This window comes from Mauremys reevesii, linkage group 13 (assembly GCF_016161935.1).
Source record: "Mauremys reevesii isolate NIE-2019 linkage group 13, ASM1616193v1, whole genome shotgun sequence".
Lineage (NCBI taxonomy): Eukaryota > Metazoa > Chordata > Testudines > Geoemydidae > Mauremys > Mauremys reevesii.
Window position 1 is genome coordinate 16,505,616 of NC_052635.1, and position 15,936 is coordinate 16,521,551.

The following is a 15,936-nucleotide window of genomic DNA, read 5'->3' on the forward strand; positions in this document are numbered from 1 at the left end:
GACATTTTTGCCAGGGTAGGTTGGCCCTCTGGCATCCTTACAGATTTGGGAACTAATTTCCTGGCAGGGACAATGAAAAACCTGTGGGAAGCTCATGGGGTGAATCACTTGGTTGCTACCCCTTACCACCATCAAACCAATGGCATGGTGGAGAGGTTTAATGGAACTTTGGGGGCCATGATATGTAAATTCGTAAATGAACACTCCAATGATTGGGATCTAGTGTTGCAGCAGTTGCTTTTTGCCTACAGGGCTGTACCACATCCCAGTTTAGGATTTTCACCATTCGAACTTGTGTATGGCCACGAGGTTAAGGGGCCATTACAGTTGGTGAAGCAGCAATGGGAGGGGTTTACACCTTCTCCAGGAACTAACATTCTGGACTTTGTAAGCAACCTACAAAGCACCTTCCGACACTCTTTAGCCCTTGCTAAGGAAAACCTAAAGGATGCTCAGGAAGAGCAAAAGGCCTGGTATGATAAACATACCAGAGAGCGTTCCTTCAAAGTAGGGGACCAGGTTATGGTCTTGAAGGCGCAACAGACCCATAAGATGGAAGCATCATGGGAAGGGCCATTCACGGTCCAAGAGCGCCTGGGAGCTGTTAACTGTCTCATAGCATTCCCCACCTCAACCCTAACGCCTAAAGTGTACCATGTTAATTCTCTCAAGCCCTTTTATTCCAGAGACTTAAAGGTTTGTCAGTTAACAGCCCAGGGAGGAGATGACGCTGAGTGGCCTGAAGGTGTCTACTATGAAGGAAAAAGTGACGGTGGCGTGGAAGAGGTGAACCTCTCCACAACTCTGGAACGTCTGCAGCAGCAACAGATCAAGGAGCTGTGCACTCGCTTCACCCCCTTGTTCTCAGCCACCCCAGGACGGACTGAACGGGCATACTACTCCATTGACACAGGTAATGCTCACCCAATTAGAACCCCACCCTACTGGGTGTCTCCTCATGCCTAAGTTGCTATAGAACGGGAGATCCAAAACATGCTACAGATGGGTATAATCCTCCCCTCTACCAGTGCATGGGCATCTCCAGTGGTTCTAGTTCCCAAACCAGATGGGGAAATACGCTTTTGTGTGGACTACAGTAAGCTAAATGCTGTAACTCATCCCGACAACTATCCAATGCCACGCACCGATGAGCTATTGGAGAAATTGGGACGTGCCCAGTTCATCTCTACATTAGATTTAACCAAGGGGTACTGGCAAGTACCGCTAGATGAACCCGCCAAAGAAAAGTCAGCCTTCATTACCCATGCAGGGGTGTATGAATTTAATATGCTTCCCTTCGGGCTGCATAATGCACCCGCCACCTTCCAAAGATTTGTAGATGGTCTCCTAGCAGGATTGGGAGAGTCTGCAGTTGCCTACCTCGATGATGTGGCCATTTTTTCTGATTCATGGGCAGAACACCTGGAGCACCTGGAAAAAGTCTTCGAGCACATCAGGCAGGCAGGACTAACTGTTAAGGCTAAAAAGTGTCAAATAGGCCAAAACAGGACTTACTTTGGACACCAGGTGGGTCAAGGAACGATAACTCCCCTACAGGCCAAGGTGGATGCTATCCAAAAGTGGCCTGTCCCGAAGTCTAAGAAACAGGTCCAATCTTAGGCTTGGCTGGATATTATAGGCGATTTGTACCACACTACAGCCAAATCGCTGCCCCACTAACGGACCTGACCAAAAAGACCCAGCCAAATGCAGTTAAGTGGACTGATGAGTGTCAGAAGGCCTTTACCCAGCTTAAGGCAACACTCATATCTGACCCTGTGCTAAGGGCCCCAGACTTTGACAAACCATTCCTAGTAACCACAGATGCATCTGAGCGTGGTGTAGGAGCAGTTTTAATGCAGGAAGGACCGGATCAAAACTTCCATCCGGTCGTGTTTCTCAGCAAGAAGCTGTCTGAGAGGGAAAGCCACTGGTCCATCAGTGAAAAAGAATACTATGCCATTGTGTATGTCCTGGAAAAGCTATGCCCATAAGTTTGGGGATGGCGCTTCCAGCTATAAACCGACCATGCTGCGCTAAAGTGGCTTCATACTGCCAAGGGAAACAACAAAAAACTTCTTCAATGGAGTTTAGCTCTCCAAGATTTTGATTTCGAAATTCAACACATTTCAGGAGCTTCTAACAAAGTAGCTGATGGACTCTCCAGTGAAAGTTTCCCACAATCAAATGGTTAAAAATTGTTCTTGAAATGTGGAAAATCTTGTAGTTTTACATAATTAGTAGTATATGTAACAGTGCATGTGTTTTATTAATCTGTTTATTCTAAAGTTCTAGGAAGAAATCACCGCCAGTGTGGTTCCACACTGTCTGAGATTTGGGGGGCATGTCATAAACAGATAGTTAAGGGTTAATGTCTCTTTTACCTGTAAAGGGTTAAGAAGCTCAGTAAACCTGGCTTCTTAGACACCTGACCAGAGGACCAGTGAAGGGACAAGATACTTTCAAATCTTGTTGGAGGTAAGTCTTTGTTTGTGTTCTTTGTTTTGGGGGTTGTTCGTTCTCGGGACTGAGAGGGACCAGATGTCAATCCAGGCTCTCCAAATCTTTCTGAATCAGTCTCATGTTTCACATTTGTAAGTACCTAGTCAGGAAGGCATGTTAGTCTTATGTTTGTTTTCTCAACCTGTAAATGTTTCTTTTGCTGGAAGGATTTTTACCTCTGTTTGCTGTAACTTTGAACCTGAGGCTAGAGGGGATTTCTCTGGCTATATAAATTTAAGTACCCTGTAAGTATTTTCCATCCTGATTTTACAGAGATAATTTTTACCTTTTCTTTTTCTTTAATTAAAAGCTTTCTTTTTAAGAACCTGATTGATTGATTTTTCTTTGTTTTAAGATCCAGGAAACTGGGTCTGTACCCACCAGGGATTGGTGGGGGGGGGGAAAGGAGGGGGGATGGTTAATTCCTCTTTGTTTTAAGATCCAAGGAGTTTGGATCTGTGTGAAGTCTCTCAAGGCAACCCAGGGAGGGGAAAGTCTGGGGGGAAAGGAGGGGGGATGGTTAATTTCTCCTTATGTTAAGATCCAAGGAGTTTGGATCTGTGTTCCCCAGGGAAGGTTTTTGGGGGGACAGGGAGTGTACCAGACACTAACTTCTGGCTGGTGACAGTGTACCAGATCTAAGCTAGTAAACTAAGCTTAGAAGTGTCCATGCAGGTCCCCACATTTGTACTCTAAAGTTCAGAGTGGGGGAGGAAACCTTGACAGCAGAACACAACTTTTTAGGACAGAAATCAGTGACTTTAAGCCAAGTCCATCTTGGGAGGAAGAGAGCCCAGAGCCAGGGCTCTGGTCCTCCCCTGAGCCCCAAACCGGATGATACTGACTCGCTTCCAGCTGCCTGGCCCCTGCCTGCCCATTGCTCCTCCTCCAGCTTTGTCTCACTTCCCAGGCCAAGAGTCACCTGGTCGCATCCCCCTCCTGGGTCTCAGGTTATGAAGGAGTGGCCATAGCATCCATGCAGGCAGCTGGAGCAGCTTCCACAAAAGTCACACCCCCTTATTCCCACCACTGGTGCAATACACAGGGAAACTGAGGCACACACAGCATTCATGCAAAACAGTGAGACTCACATAGGCTTATATACAACATAACAAGGTAAAATCCCTACTTTGTCATATCTCTCCCCCATTTGAGACCGAACTGGGTGGGGTCATTTTAGCCAGTGACCTGGACAAGTTCAGGCCCCCCTCTCCGGGACAAAGCATCAGCTATAACATTTGCACAGGGACAGCTCCAGGCACCAGCACGCCAAATGTGTGCCTGGGGCGGCAAACCACGGAGGGCGCTCTGCCAGTCTCCGTGAGGGTGGCAGGCAGGCTACCTTCAGCGACATGCCTGTGGAGGGTCTGCTGGTCCCGCATCTTTGGCGGACCTCCCACAGGCTGCCACCAAATCCGCAGGACCCGGGACCTCCCGCAGGCAAGCCACCGAAGGCAGCCTGCCTGCCGTGCTTGGGGCGGCAAAATACCTAGAGCAGCCCCTGCATTTGCATTCCCCTTAATGTGGACCACCTCCATCTCATAATCCTGGAAGGATAGAATCCACCTCAGGAGCTCAGCATTAGCCCCTCTCATCTGGTGCAGCCACAGAAGGGTGAGTGGTCCAGATACACAGTGAAGTGCTGCCCAAATAGATCCACCCACAGCTTTTTAAGAGCCCACTCCATGGCCAGGCATTCCTTCTCTGGGCTGCATAGCCCTGCTCCCAGGGCAGCAGCTTCCTGCTTAGATACATGATGTGATGTTTCTCCCCCTTTGCATTGGCCTGCCTCGGCACCGTGCCAAGCCCTGTGTGTGGGGCATCAGTGAACACCACAAAGGTCTTGTCAAAGTCTGGGTTTCCGTGCAGCAGGCCCTTGACCAGATCCTCCTTCAGCCTGCAGAGAGCCCTCTGGCACTGCCCAGTCCAGACGAGCTTGTCTGGCTTCTCCTTCCTGCATAGCGCAGTGATGGGAGCTGACACAGAGCTAAAGTGGAGCACAAACCTCCAGGAGAGCCCCGCCATCCCAATAAAGGCCTGGGCCTGTTTCTTAGTCGGGGGAGCAGGCCGGCCTCTGATCGCCCTCACCTTGGCTGGCTCTGGCTTTAGGCAGCTGCTCCCCACCTTGAGGCCCAGGTACAACCTCTGCCATCCCCACCTTGCACATCCCAGCTTTTACAGTCAGCCCTGCATCCTAGAAGCGACTCAGCCCTTCTTCACCTGGGACACATGGTCATCCCAGGTCTAGCTAATGACTTAAATATCATCAATGTACGTTAGGGTAAAATTCTCCTTCCCCCTCAGTAATTGATCCCCTTGGTGCTGGCAGGTGACCGGCGCCTCCTTGAGGCTGAAAGGTAGGACTAGGAACTTGTACAGCCCCACAGGGGTGACATAACCAGGTTTCAACCTGGCATCTGGATGCAAAGGCAACTGCCAGTAACCTTTGGTGAAATCCCTGGTCATGAGGTACTGAGTCCCCCATAACTTGTCTAGGATCTCATCAGGCCTTGGTATGGGCAGGTACCAGACATGGTGCTGGCATTGAGTTTCTGATACTGCACACAGAACTGGATCGACCCATCTTTCCTGGGAACCAGAACCACAGGAGAGGCCCCCAGGACTGGTGGATGGCTGGATCACCCCTAAAGCCGGTATGTCTCTGACCTCTCCCTCCAGGGCCTGGCCTGTGTTCCCTGTTACTCTGAATGGGGAACACTTGATGAGAGGGTCGGCTCCTGTCTCCACACAGTGGACAGCTCAGTTAGTGAGCCCAGGCCTGTTGGAAAACATCGGTTGGTATGAATGCAGCATCTCTGATCTCTGCCTGCTGGGAAGAGGTTAATTGGTCAGAGAGGGGAGCTGATTCCAGCAAGAGGCTGGCTCCAGCCTCAGGGAAGAGACCCACCAGGAGATCTTCCCCCTTCTCCCACTGGCCACACACGGCCAGTACCAGCCTCTCCCTGTCACAGTACGGCTTCATCATGTTGACCTGGTCCCCTCGGTGGCTGTGAGCCCAGTTGAGCTGTTCCACCGCATCATTCTCCTCATTCAGCTGTTTACTGACCTTGAAGGGCCCGTCCCAGGCAGCTTGTAGCTTATTCTGACTCACCAGATGAGACCCCTCACCTGGTCCCCGGTGCCATAGTCTGAGCGGTCGTACCAGACCTTCTGTCTCCCTTGGGCCCTGGCTAGGATCTCCCTGACCAGACCCATGAGCTCAGCGAGCTTTTCCAGGAAAGTCAGTACATACTCCACCACTGATTCTCCATCGGGAGAGGCCTTCCCCTCACATCTGTCCCTCACCCAGTCCAGGGCCACCTTCTGAAAAGGCTCCTCTAGGACAGGCAGGTGTCCCAAGGCTGCTTTAGCCTTGTCCTGGGCCATTTGCACCTCTGGACAAGGCAGCCCTGGTTGGCAGCTGTCCCACCCTGGCTGTGCTTCCCCACACTCAGCTGGGGTCTCCAATCAGCCTGGGCTCAGCTTTGCCCCTGCTGTCCCAGTGAAGGCAGGCAGAGAGCCCACTGCTTGGTTCACAGCATCAGCGCCAGTGTGAACCACCTCCCCTGTTTGGAGGACGGGGAGCATCTCTCGGTCCCACTCAGCTCCAGGGCTCTGGTTACAGAGACGCAGGTATCCTGAGCTTAGCATTTTCACTGACCACTTCAGTCTCAGCCGATTGGTTCCCTGGATTCAAATTCAAATCCTTGGCTGTTACAGGAGCAGGGCCTGGATCCTGTCCCAACATCACTTCACAGCCGATATCTTGGAGAGCCCCAACTACCAGCCAGCCTGACCCCTCCTGTGTCTGCACAGGGATCCGGGCCATAGGCAGGGCAAGGGGCTTCATCCCTGGCACCTACACCAAGGTCACACAGCCCCTCATCATCTGGTGAGGCTGCACCATCCGGGGCCTGACAACAGTTCTCTCTGTCCCAGGATCTCGCCACCCCCAGAATGACTCCCCATTGACCACCACCTTCATTATAGTGATATGTCTCTCCTGCTGCTGATGTGCTGCTGATTTATACAATATGAACAGCTTCAACAGGAAAATCTGAGAAAGTCGTGCCCTAAATTACCTTATAGCCCAAAGATTAAAGCAATTTCCTGAGAGATGGGAGACCTATCTACACCTCTCTGCTCCACAGAAAGCAGAGTTTGGAAGTTAATGAATTTCTCCAACCTCCGAGTATCCCAGCCGATAGGTTAAATGTATTGGGTGTGGGTGCTGGGGTTGTCAATTTAGACTCCCCCCTCCCCTCCCCTCCCCCCGTGCGTGCAGATATTTTGTGAATGGGCATCAAATTTGCAAATTGTATGGGATCAATCAAAACTGCTTTTTTTTTCTAAAAAAGTATTTGTCTGAAAAGTTTTGCCAAGTTCTGCATAATATAACTCCACCTTTGTCTCATCACCTACTTTTTTCCTGCCACCTCATGCAGTCTAGTTGTTCCTTTCACATTATGGTTAGCATCTTCAAAGGAGTATTTGGGAGATGAAATGATTTGCTGTGTGGGTGTCTAGCTACTAGGGTACTTTGAAAATCCAAGCCTAAATATATCTCTTTTTTATTGACTGTCACTGAGATTGGATACCTATCCATTAGGCTCCTTTGGCAATCCAAGCTTCTGTCCTCTCATTCTTATGCATAGTAAATCACTGCTGAAGGACTGACCCAGCACAATGTTACTTGTAGCTTGTTACAGAGCATGAACTTCAGGGATCTTGTACCAGAGGGAATAGGACAGCATTTAAACAGCTCTCAAGAATCAGCTCTTAGTTTAGGAGTTAGATGCGGAAATGCTCTTTGCTTCACTCACAGGGATAACCCTACCTCCCTTGTCAGATTTAAGTGTTTGGCATAAATAAAAGTTGATATCCTAAGATGCTGTATTGCAGAGGCAGACAGACAAATCAGGAAGTAGAGATATAAATAGACTAAGACAACAGAAAGATGAAAGCACAGGTCAGAGTGATCTCACCATTTTTATGATCCACATTTAAAAGGCAGGTGAGTTGTTTCATATTTTTATTCCTTTTTAACCTTTTTTTATCCTTTCCATGCCAAAGGACCAGATTCTGTTCCTCCGTATCAAGGGGTGGGTCTCTCTACTGAGTCCCATTGACTTCTGCCCACATGCAGCAGTCTGCTCGCACAGAGACAAGCTTGGTGAGGTAATATTCTTTATTGGACCAGCTTCTGTTGGTGAGAGAGACAAGTTTTTGAGCCACACAGAGTTCTTCCCGCTCACCCACAAAAGTTGGTCCAATAAAAGATATTATCTCACTCACCTTGAGTCTTGAATCTCCTAGGACCGAGACAGCTACAACAACACTGTATGTTCACACAGAGTGAGTTGCCACCCAAGGGCTGTGGTTGAGAACTCGGCTATTACTTCAATCACCCATCTCTCTCACTCTCTCTCTCTCTCTTTCTGAGATACCACTGAGACAATTCTGGTCTCCCATGTTTAAGAAGGATGAATTTAAACTGGAACAGGTACAGAGAAGGGCTACTAGGATGATCCGAGGAATGAAAAACCTGTCTTATGAAAGGAGACTCCAAGAGCTTGGCTTATTTAGCTCTCTATAAATATATAAGACGGATAAATACCAGGAAGGGAGAGGAATTATTTAAGCTCGGTACTAATATGGACACAAGAACTAATAGATATAAACTGGTCATCAGGAAGTTTAGATTTGAAATTAGACAAAGGTTTCTAACCATCTAACATTCCAAGGGGAGTAGTGGGGGCAAAAGACATATCTGGCTTAAAGACTAAGCTTGATAAGTTTATGGAGGGGATAGTATGATGGGATAGCCTAATTTTGGCAATTAATTGATCTTTGACTATTAGCGGTAAATATGCCCAATAGCGTGTGATGGGCTGTTAGATGGAGTAGGACCTGAGTTACTACAGAGAATTATTTCCTGGGTGTCTGGCTGGTGAGTCTTGCCCACATGCTCAGGGTTTAGCTGATTGCCATATTTGGGTTCAGGAAGGAATTTTCCTCCAGGGCAGATTGGTTCTGGGAGTTTTTCACCTTCCTCTGCCGCGTGGGGCACAGGTCACTTGCTGGAGGATTCTCTGCACCTTGAAGTCTTCAAACTATGATTTGACGACTTAAATAGCTCAGACATAGGTTAGGGGTTTATTACAGGAGTGGGTGGGTGAGATTCTGTGGCCTGCATTGTGCAGGAGGTCAGACTAGATGATCATAATTGTCCCTTCTGACCTTGAAGTCTAAAGTCTATCACAAATTGAGATCATTTGGTTAGTGTTACCTGGTGTATCTTTTTTCTTTGAGTCTGTGTTTTATGGGCATGCAGAGGTTAGGGGTATGGCATTCTCTGGAGAAGCCTCTTAACTATATTAAGAATGGCCATACCAGGTCCAATAAATGGTCCATCTAGCCCACTATCCTGCCTTCCAATATTGGCCAGTGTCAGATGTTTCAGAAGGAGTGAACAGAACAGAGCAATTTATCAAGTGAGTCCTGCAGAGTCCTGCACTTAGGACGGAAGAATCCCATGCACAGGCTGGGGACCGACTGGCTAAGCAGCAGTTCTGCAGAAAAGGACCTGGGGATTACAGTGGACAAGAAGCTGGATATGAGTCAGCAGTGTGCCCTTGTTGCCAAGAAGGCTAATGACATATTGGGCTGCATTAGTAGGAGCATTGCCAGCTGATCGAGGGAAGTGATCATTCCCCTCTATTCGGCACTGGTGAGGCCACATCTGAAGTATTGTGTCCAGTTTTGGTCCCCCCCACTATAGAAGGGATGTGGACAAATTGGAGAGAGTCCAGCAGAGGGCAATGAAAATGATTAGGGGTCTGGGGCACATGACTTATGAAGAGAGGCTGAGGGAACTGAGGTTATTTAGTCTGCAGAAGAGAAGAGTGAGGGGGGATTTGATAGCAGCCTTCAACTACCTGAAGGGGATTTCAAAAGAAGATGGAGCTCGGCTGTTCTCAGTGATGTCAGATGACAGAACAAAGAGCAATGGTCTCAAGTTGCAGTGGGAGAGATCTAGGTTGGATATTAGGAAACACTATTTCACTAGGAGGGTGGTGAAGCACTGGAATGGTTTACCTAGGGAGGTGGTGGAATATCCTTCCTTACAGGTTTTTAAGGCCCAGCTTGACAAAGTTTTGGCTGGAATGATTTAGTGGGTGTTTGTCCTGCTTTGAGCATGGGGTGGGACTAGATGACCTCCTGAGGTCTCTTCCAACCCTGATTTTCTATGATTCTATGAAAAGTTGATGCCTATTAATTTCATCAGGTGATTAGTTGTTTGTATGTTGTGTGAAGGGATAAATAACACTTCCTTATTCACTTTCTCCACACATTTCATGATTTTATAGGCCTCTATCACATTCCCCTTCATCATCTCTTTTCATAAGAACATAGGAATGGCCCTACCGGTCAGACCCAAGTGTCCATCTAACCCAGTATCCTGTCTTCCGACAGTGGCCAGTGCCACGTATCCCAGAAGGAATGAACAGAACAAGTAATCATCAAGTGATCCATCCGCTGTCGCTCATCCCCAGTTACTGGGAAACAGAGGCCAAACAGTCCCAATCTTTTAAATCTCTCCTCATACAGCAGCTGTTCCATACCGTTAATCATTGTTGTTGCCCTTCTCTGTACTTTTTCCAATTCTAACATAATTTTTTTTGAGATGGGCCGACCAGAACTTCATGAAGATGTAGACATACCATAGATTCATTTAACGGCATTATGATATTTTCTGTCTTATTCTCTCTCTCTTTCTTAATGGTTCCTAATATTCTATTAGCTTTTATGACTGCTGCTGCATATTGAGCAGATGTGTTTTAAGAACTATCCACAATGACTCCAAGATCTCTTTCCTGTAACAGCTAATTAAAACATCATTGTTAGGCATGTATAATTGGGATTATGTTTTCCAATGTGATTTATTTTCACTTTATGAACATTTAATTTCATCCGCCTTTTTCATGCCCAGTCATTCAGTTTCTTTAGATTCCTTGGTAACTCTTTGTAATCTCCTTTGTATTTAATTATCTTGAGTAATTTTGTATCATCTACAAACGTTGCTATTTACCCATTTTCCCAGATCATTTATGAGTACGTTAAACAGCACTGGTAGCAGTACTGGTTTCCAATTTTTTTATTTCTTTCACTACTTCATCAATTTCTTTCTTTGATCTTTCTGTGTATTCGTCTATGGTGTGGTTTTCTACATTTAACTCTGGCATTTTAATCCCATCCACTCTCTGATTATGTTGTACTTCCTCAGACTAGATTTCCTTCCAGTAGAACTGAAACTCTTCCACATCATTTATTGGGTCTCTATTTTTTTATTCTGCTTTTAATTCTCAGTAAGATCAAAGAATTTCCTAATGTCTCAGGTCAAGTGACTGTTCTCCTCATACTAATAACTTGGTAGGAAATCTTTCAAGTCCATGACACTGAGTGATCAGCTTCCATTTACATTGTTCCTCTACAGTTTTCACATCCCTTTCTTTCAGCAGATATTTCATCTCCAAGGCCATTTGCTGCTATTTCTCTTCAAATGTTTTTTTCTCATATTCATCTAGTGGGCTGGTATCTCTCAGTAAAACCTTATTTGTTCCCATGGAGGTTGTTGGATATAGATTGTTTTTCAATTGTTTGCATATTCAGATGGCTTGATGTTAAACCGACGAGCTGCTACTGTTACTGTATAAATTATCTAATTCAGATGGTTAATACTTGTTGGTTTTACTCCACAATTTCTGTAAGCACTTCATTAAGTGCTCTTTTTATATCTTCGGGGGGAGGGATAGCTCTGTGGTTTGAGCATTGGCCTGCTAAACCCACAGTTGTAAGCTCAATCCTTGAGAAGACCACTTAGAGATCTGGGGCAAAAACTGACCCTGCTAGTGAAGGCAGGAGGCTGGACTCAATGACCTTTCAAGGTCCCTTCCAGTTCTAGGAGATTGGTATATCTCCAATTATTACCTTTATTATTATCCAGTCTTTGCTGATCTACAAAGTCACAATATTACAACAAAAAACTTCAAAAACAGAATTAATTTGCAAATTCAACACCATTAAATTAGGTTTAAATAAAGACTGGGAGAGTATGGGCCATTACACGAAATAAAACTATTTTCCCATGCTTATCTTCCCCGCCCCCCACAGTTCCTTATATCTCCTTGTCAAATGCTGGAAATGGGCCATTTTCATTGCCACTACAAACAGCTATTTTTCTCTCCTGCTGATAACGGCTCACCTTAACTGATCACTCTCCTTATAATGTGTATGGTAACACCCATTGTTTCATGTTCCCTCTGTGTGTGTGTGTATATATATATATATATATATATATATATATATATATATATATATTTATATATATATATATATCTTCCTTCTGTATTTTCCGCTACATGCATCCGAGCTTATGCTACACTAAATTTGTTAGTCTCTAAGGTGCCTCAAGTACTCCTGTTCTTTTTGCGGATACAGACTAACACAGCTACTACCCTGATACTTGGTAGTGCTGGTCAGTGCTCAAGGTCTCTTACACTCTGCATGACCTCTATCAACAAATAATTCATATTTCCTATACTTTCTTCAGATGGTGTTTCATTAATATTTGTCCTTGATTTTTTTTCTTTTGTGGTTTCTGTTTGTCCTATTGTGATGGGATCCCTGCGGGGAGCAGCGTGGGACTGTGGGACCTCTGTGCCTCCTTAACTGTCTCCAGATTGGTCTGTCTCTCACAATGCCTTGCTAATGACTAGCAGCAAGCTCCTCCAGGGGCTGTGATCACTCAGCACAAGAGCATGTGGAGCCACACACACCCAGATAGATTGCATGAATGCTTCCAGAGCCACTAATGAATCATACAAAGAAAGGCCACTCAGCTCCCAGCACTATGCCTCAGGAATATACCATCTTGCACTGCTGAAGACAAGCAATGCAGATTTATTAATTGGTTCGCCACTTCATCAATGGAAAATGGACATACACAAGCCTTTGTCAAACCTGAGCAGATTTGCCACACACTTCATACAAACTCACTGGCAAAGATAAACAGTAAACTAAATGTATTGACTCTAAAAGGTAGATTTAAATTGATAGGCAAAGTTAGTTCAGAGTTAGTTACCAAAAGAAGTAAAATATAAGCACACAGTCTAAACTCTCAACCCTATTAGACTGGGCAGCAACTAGATTAAGCAGTTTTTATCACCCTGCTGGATACTGCAGTCCTTTATACAAAGATTTGTCTCTTCAACAGAGGAGACTGGCCCAGATTTAAGTCTTCAGTCTTCTTCTTAGTGTCTTTGTTGCTTGCAGCATAGGGCAGGACAAAAGGACCAGGATGTGCCCACTCTGTCTGTTTTATACGCTCAGTCCATGTGGTTGGAAAACACAAGTCCAGGCATATCTGGGGGCATTGCTGAGACTCCAGGCAAGGTTAAGCAATTCCCCTGGTGTGGCCTCATGCAGGTGAGTCATTGCAACGTAGCTCCCTGGACAATGGTTGATGATGGGTTGATTGATACCCGACCTGTGTGTTGGCTACTTTCCTTGCTGTTGCTTCTGGAGAGCTAATGTCTGGCTGATTCCTCAACTTACAGCATGTTTTAGTGACCACCATACAACACAATTCTCGTAACTTCATATGCATCAATGATATACGTAAATGTATAGAGAAATGACTTTCAGCAGGTCATAACCTTTCCCCTGATACCTTACAAGGCATGCTTTGTATGTAAGCTCACAATTATATGAAAATGAGGAATATGGGGGTTACAGGATGCTCCCCCACGGTATAGGCTTTCAATCTCCAGTTGCATAAATAGTCCTTGTTGCAACTGAGATCTGAGTTGTCCAGTGACTCTATGATTGGTCATTTCTTTCTCTGTGTTGTTGTTTTTCTTCTTTAAGCCTTGGAGCATTCACTTCCTGCAGCCTCTCTCTTCCAGTTTTGCTAAAATCCAACCTTAGGTCACTTCTTGGTTTGCCCCGTGAGTCTTTTTCACTCTTTTGTTGAAAATTATCTCTGCTTTTCTTGGATTGTTTGGTCAGTTGCATGATATTAGCCTGGAGGTACTTGCCTCCACACACCACAGTTTGCCAGTGTGGGCAGGACTGCCCGGGGGTGGGGAGGGATGGAAATGGGACAATTTGCCCCAGGCCCTGGGCCCCACAGGGACCCCCAAGAGAATATAGTATTCTATAGTATTGCAACTTTTTTTTTATGGAAGGGGCCCCCAAAATTGATTTGCCCGAGGCCCCCTGAATTTTCTGGGCAGCCCTGAGTGTGGGAGCCTGTAATACAACTATGTTCTTCTGACGCCCTCTTTATGGCATTCATAATATTTATCAATTTGTCTGTATTCTCTATACTTAGTTGGGTTGTCTGCCTATACCATGCTGGGTCACAAACCAGTAATTCTAGGCTGGGATTATTGATGTTGGTATTAATGATTAATTAATTTATTATTATTATTATTATTATTATTATTTGAAATCTCAGATATTTTGATATGGATGAATCCACTAAAATACTATAAATACTAAATACTCTTCACAAATTACCACATGTAACAGAGAAAGATGTACTTCTTATAGAACTGGCCAGATCCCCAGAGGGTGTGACTCAGCCATAGTTCCATTATAGTAAAAAGGCCAGATCCCCAGTTGAAGGGGAAACAACTGTATTTCTATATATGTTAGGGGACAGATTAAAACATTATTAGGCCAGAAGGAAACAGCAAGGGAGTGGATGACTTTATAGCCTGGTGGTTGGGGACCTCACCCCAGATGCAGTATCCAATCCTCTTCCTCCAATGCCTCTTTAATTTTTGAACCACAGTGGAACAGAGTCAACACGAGAGACTAAACAAGGCCTGCATCAAACTGTCCCATAATCCCATCTGGGTGGGGATTTTGTGAATAATTGTGGGGCCAGATTCTGGGATTTAGGTACTTAAAGTGGTAGTTAGGGGCCTAAATCATTGTCTGTATCTGGCCAATTTTGTCACCATAAAACATACAAAATCCAAATATCTTATTGCTATCTCTTTCTATAAATTTTGTCTATTTAAAAAAAAAATACAGGCTAGAATAGAGTTCTCTTTTAATACATACTTCTGAACAGATGGTCTCCACAATCCATTTCAATTCACTTTTAGGATATCGGCTAATTTCATTTTCTTGTCTTACAGGTCACAGTTTTCCTGAATTAATATCAATGGAAAATCAAACCAGAGTGACTGAATTTATTCTCCTGGGACTTTCCAGTGACCCACAGATGCAGATTTTCCTCTTCCTGGTGTTTTTAGTTATTTACCTAATCACTCTGGTTGGGAACATACTGATCATGCTGGTGATAAGAGCTGATTCCCACCTTCACACCCCCATGTATTTCTTCCTCTTCCATTTATCCTTTGTTGATACCTGCTATTCCTCAGTCACGGTGCCTAAAATGCTGATGAACTTCCTAGCAGAGCACAAAACTATTTCAGTCAGTGGCTGCATTGCCCAGATGTTCTTCATCCTCTTCACAGCCGGTGCTGAAGTTTTCATTCTCTCAGCCATGGCGTATGACCGCTACGCTGCCATCTGTGACCCATTGCATTATGTGAAGAAAATGAACAAAGGGATTTGTTTTCAGCTGGTGAGTGGTGCATGGGCAATAGGCTTCTTTCATGCCCTTCTTAACACAGTCTTCTCATTTGATTTGTATTTTTGTGGACCCAATCAAATCAGCCATTTCAGCTGTGAACTCCCTCATTTATTAAAATTGTCCTGCGCTGAAACCCTCACCAATCAACTGGTGCTTCTCACTTCTATTCTGATATTTGGATCAAGCTCCTTCCTCCTCACCCTGATCTCCTACATTCATGTCATCTCTACCATCATGAGGATACGCTCTGTGGAGGGTAAGCGTAAAGTCTTCTCCACCTGCAGCTCTCACCTTATTGTGGTTGGTTTATGGTATCTGCCAGGTTTCTTCCAGTACACAAAACCCAGCTCAATTTCTTCTGGGGCTCTGGATGAAATGTTCTCTGTCCAGTACACCATCTTGACCCCCATGTTAAACCCCATCATCTACAGCCTGAAAAACAAGGAGGTGAAAAGGGCACTGGTGAAAATGTTGGGGAAATTGAACTTTCTCAAGTAGTGTTGATGATCTTATTTTATTTATTTATTTTTAAGTCAGAGAGCACAGAATTAAGGATAAGTTGTGTTTGAAACATTCTCAGCTCAGGTAACTGAGCGACATGATGGGACAAAACCTCGGCTGGGCTAAAATTGTGTGGCTCCTAGGAAGCCAGCAGGCCAGGCCCCTAATTATACAAGAGTCACTAGAGCCTGGGGAACTGGAGCCTGGGTCACCTTCACTCGGATTGAGTGCTCAGACCACCAAGATGTGGAGTCATTTGC

The 15,936-nt window shown here is 45.4% G+C and overlaps 1 protein-coding gene across 1 annotated transcript; it reads left to right on the forward strand.

Annotated features, from left to right (window-relative positions):
- Positions 1-14,740: 14,740 nt before the first annotated feature.
- LOC120380851 (olfactory receptor 1009-like) lies at positions 14,741-15,673 on the forward strand. Its single transcript, XM_039498737.1, has one exon. It carries the CDS (start codon positions 14,741-14,743, stop codon positions 15,671-15,673), a length of 933 nt encoding a protein of 310 aa, XP_039354671.1.
- The last annotated feature ends 263 nt before the right edge of the window (positions 15,674-15,936 follow it).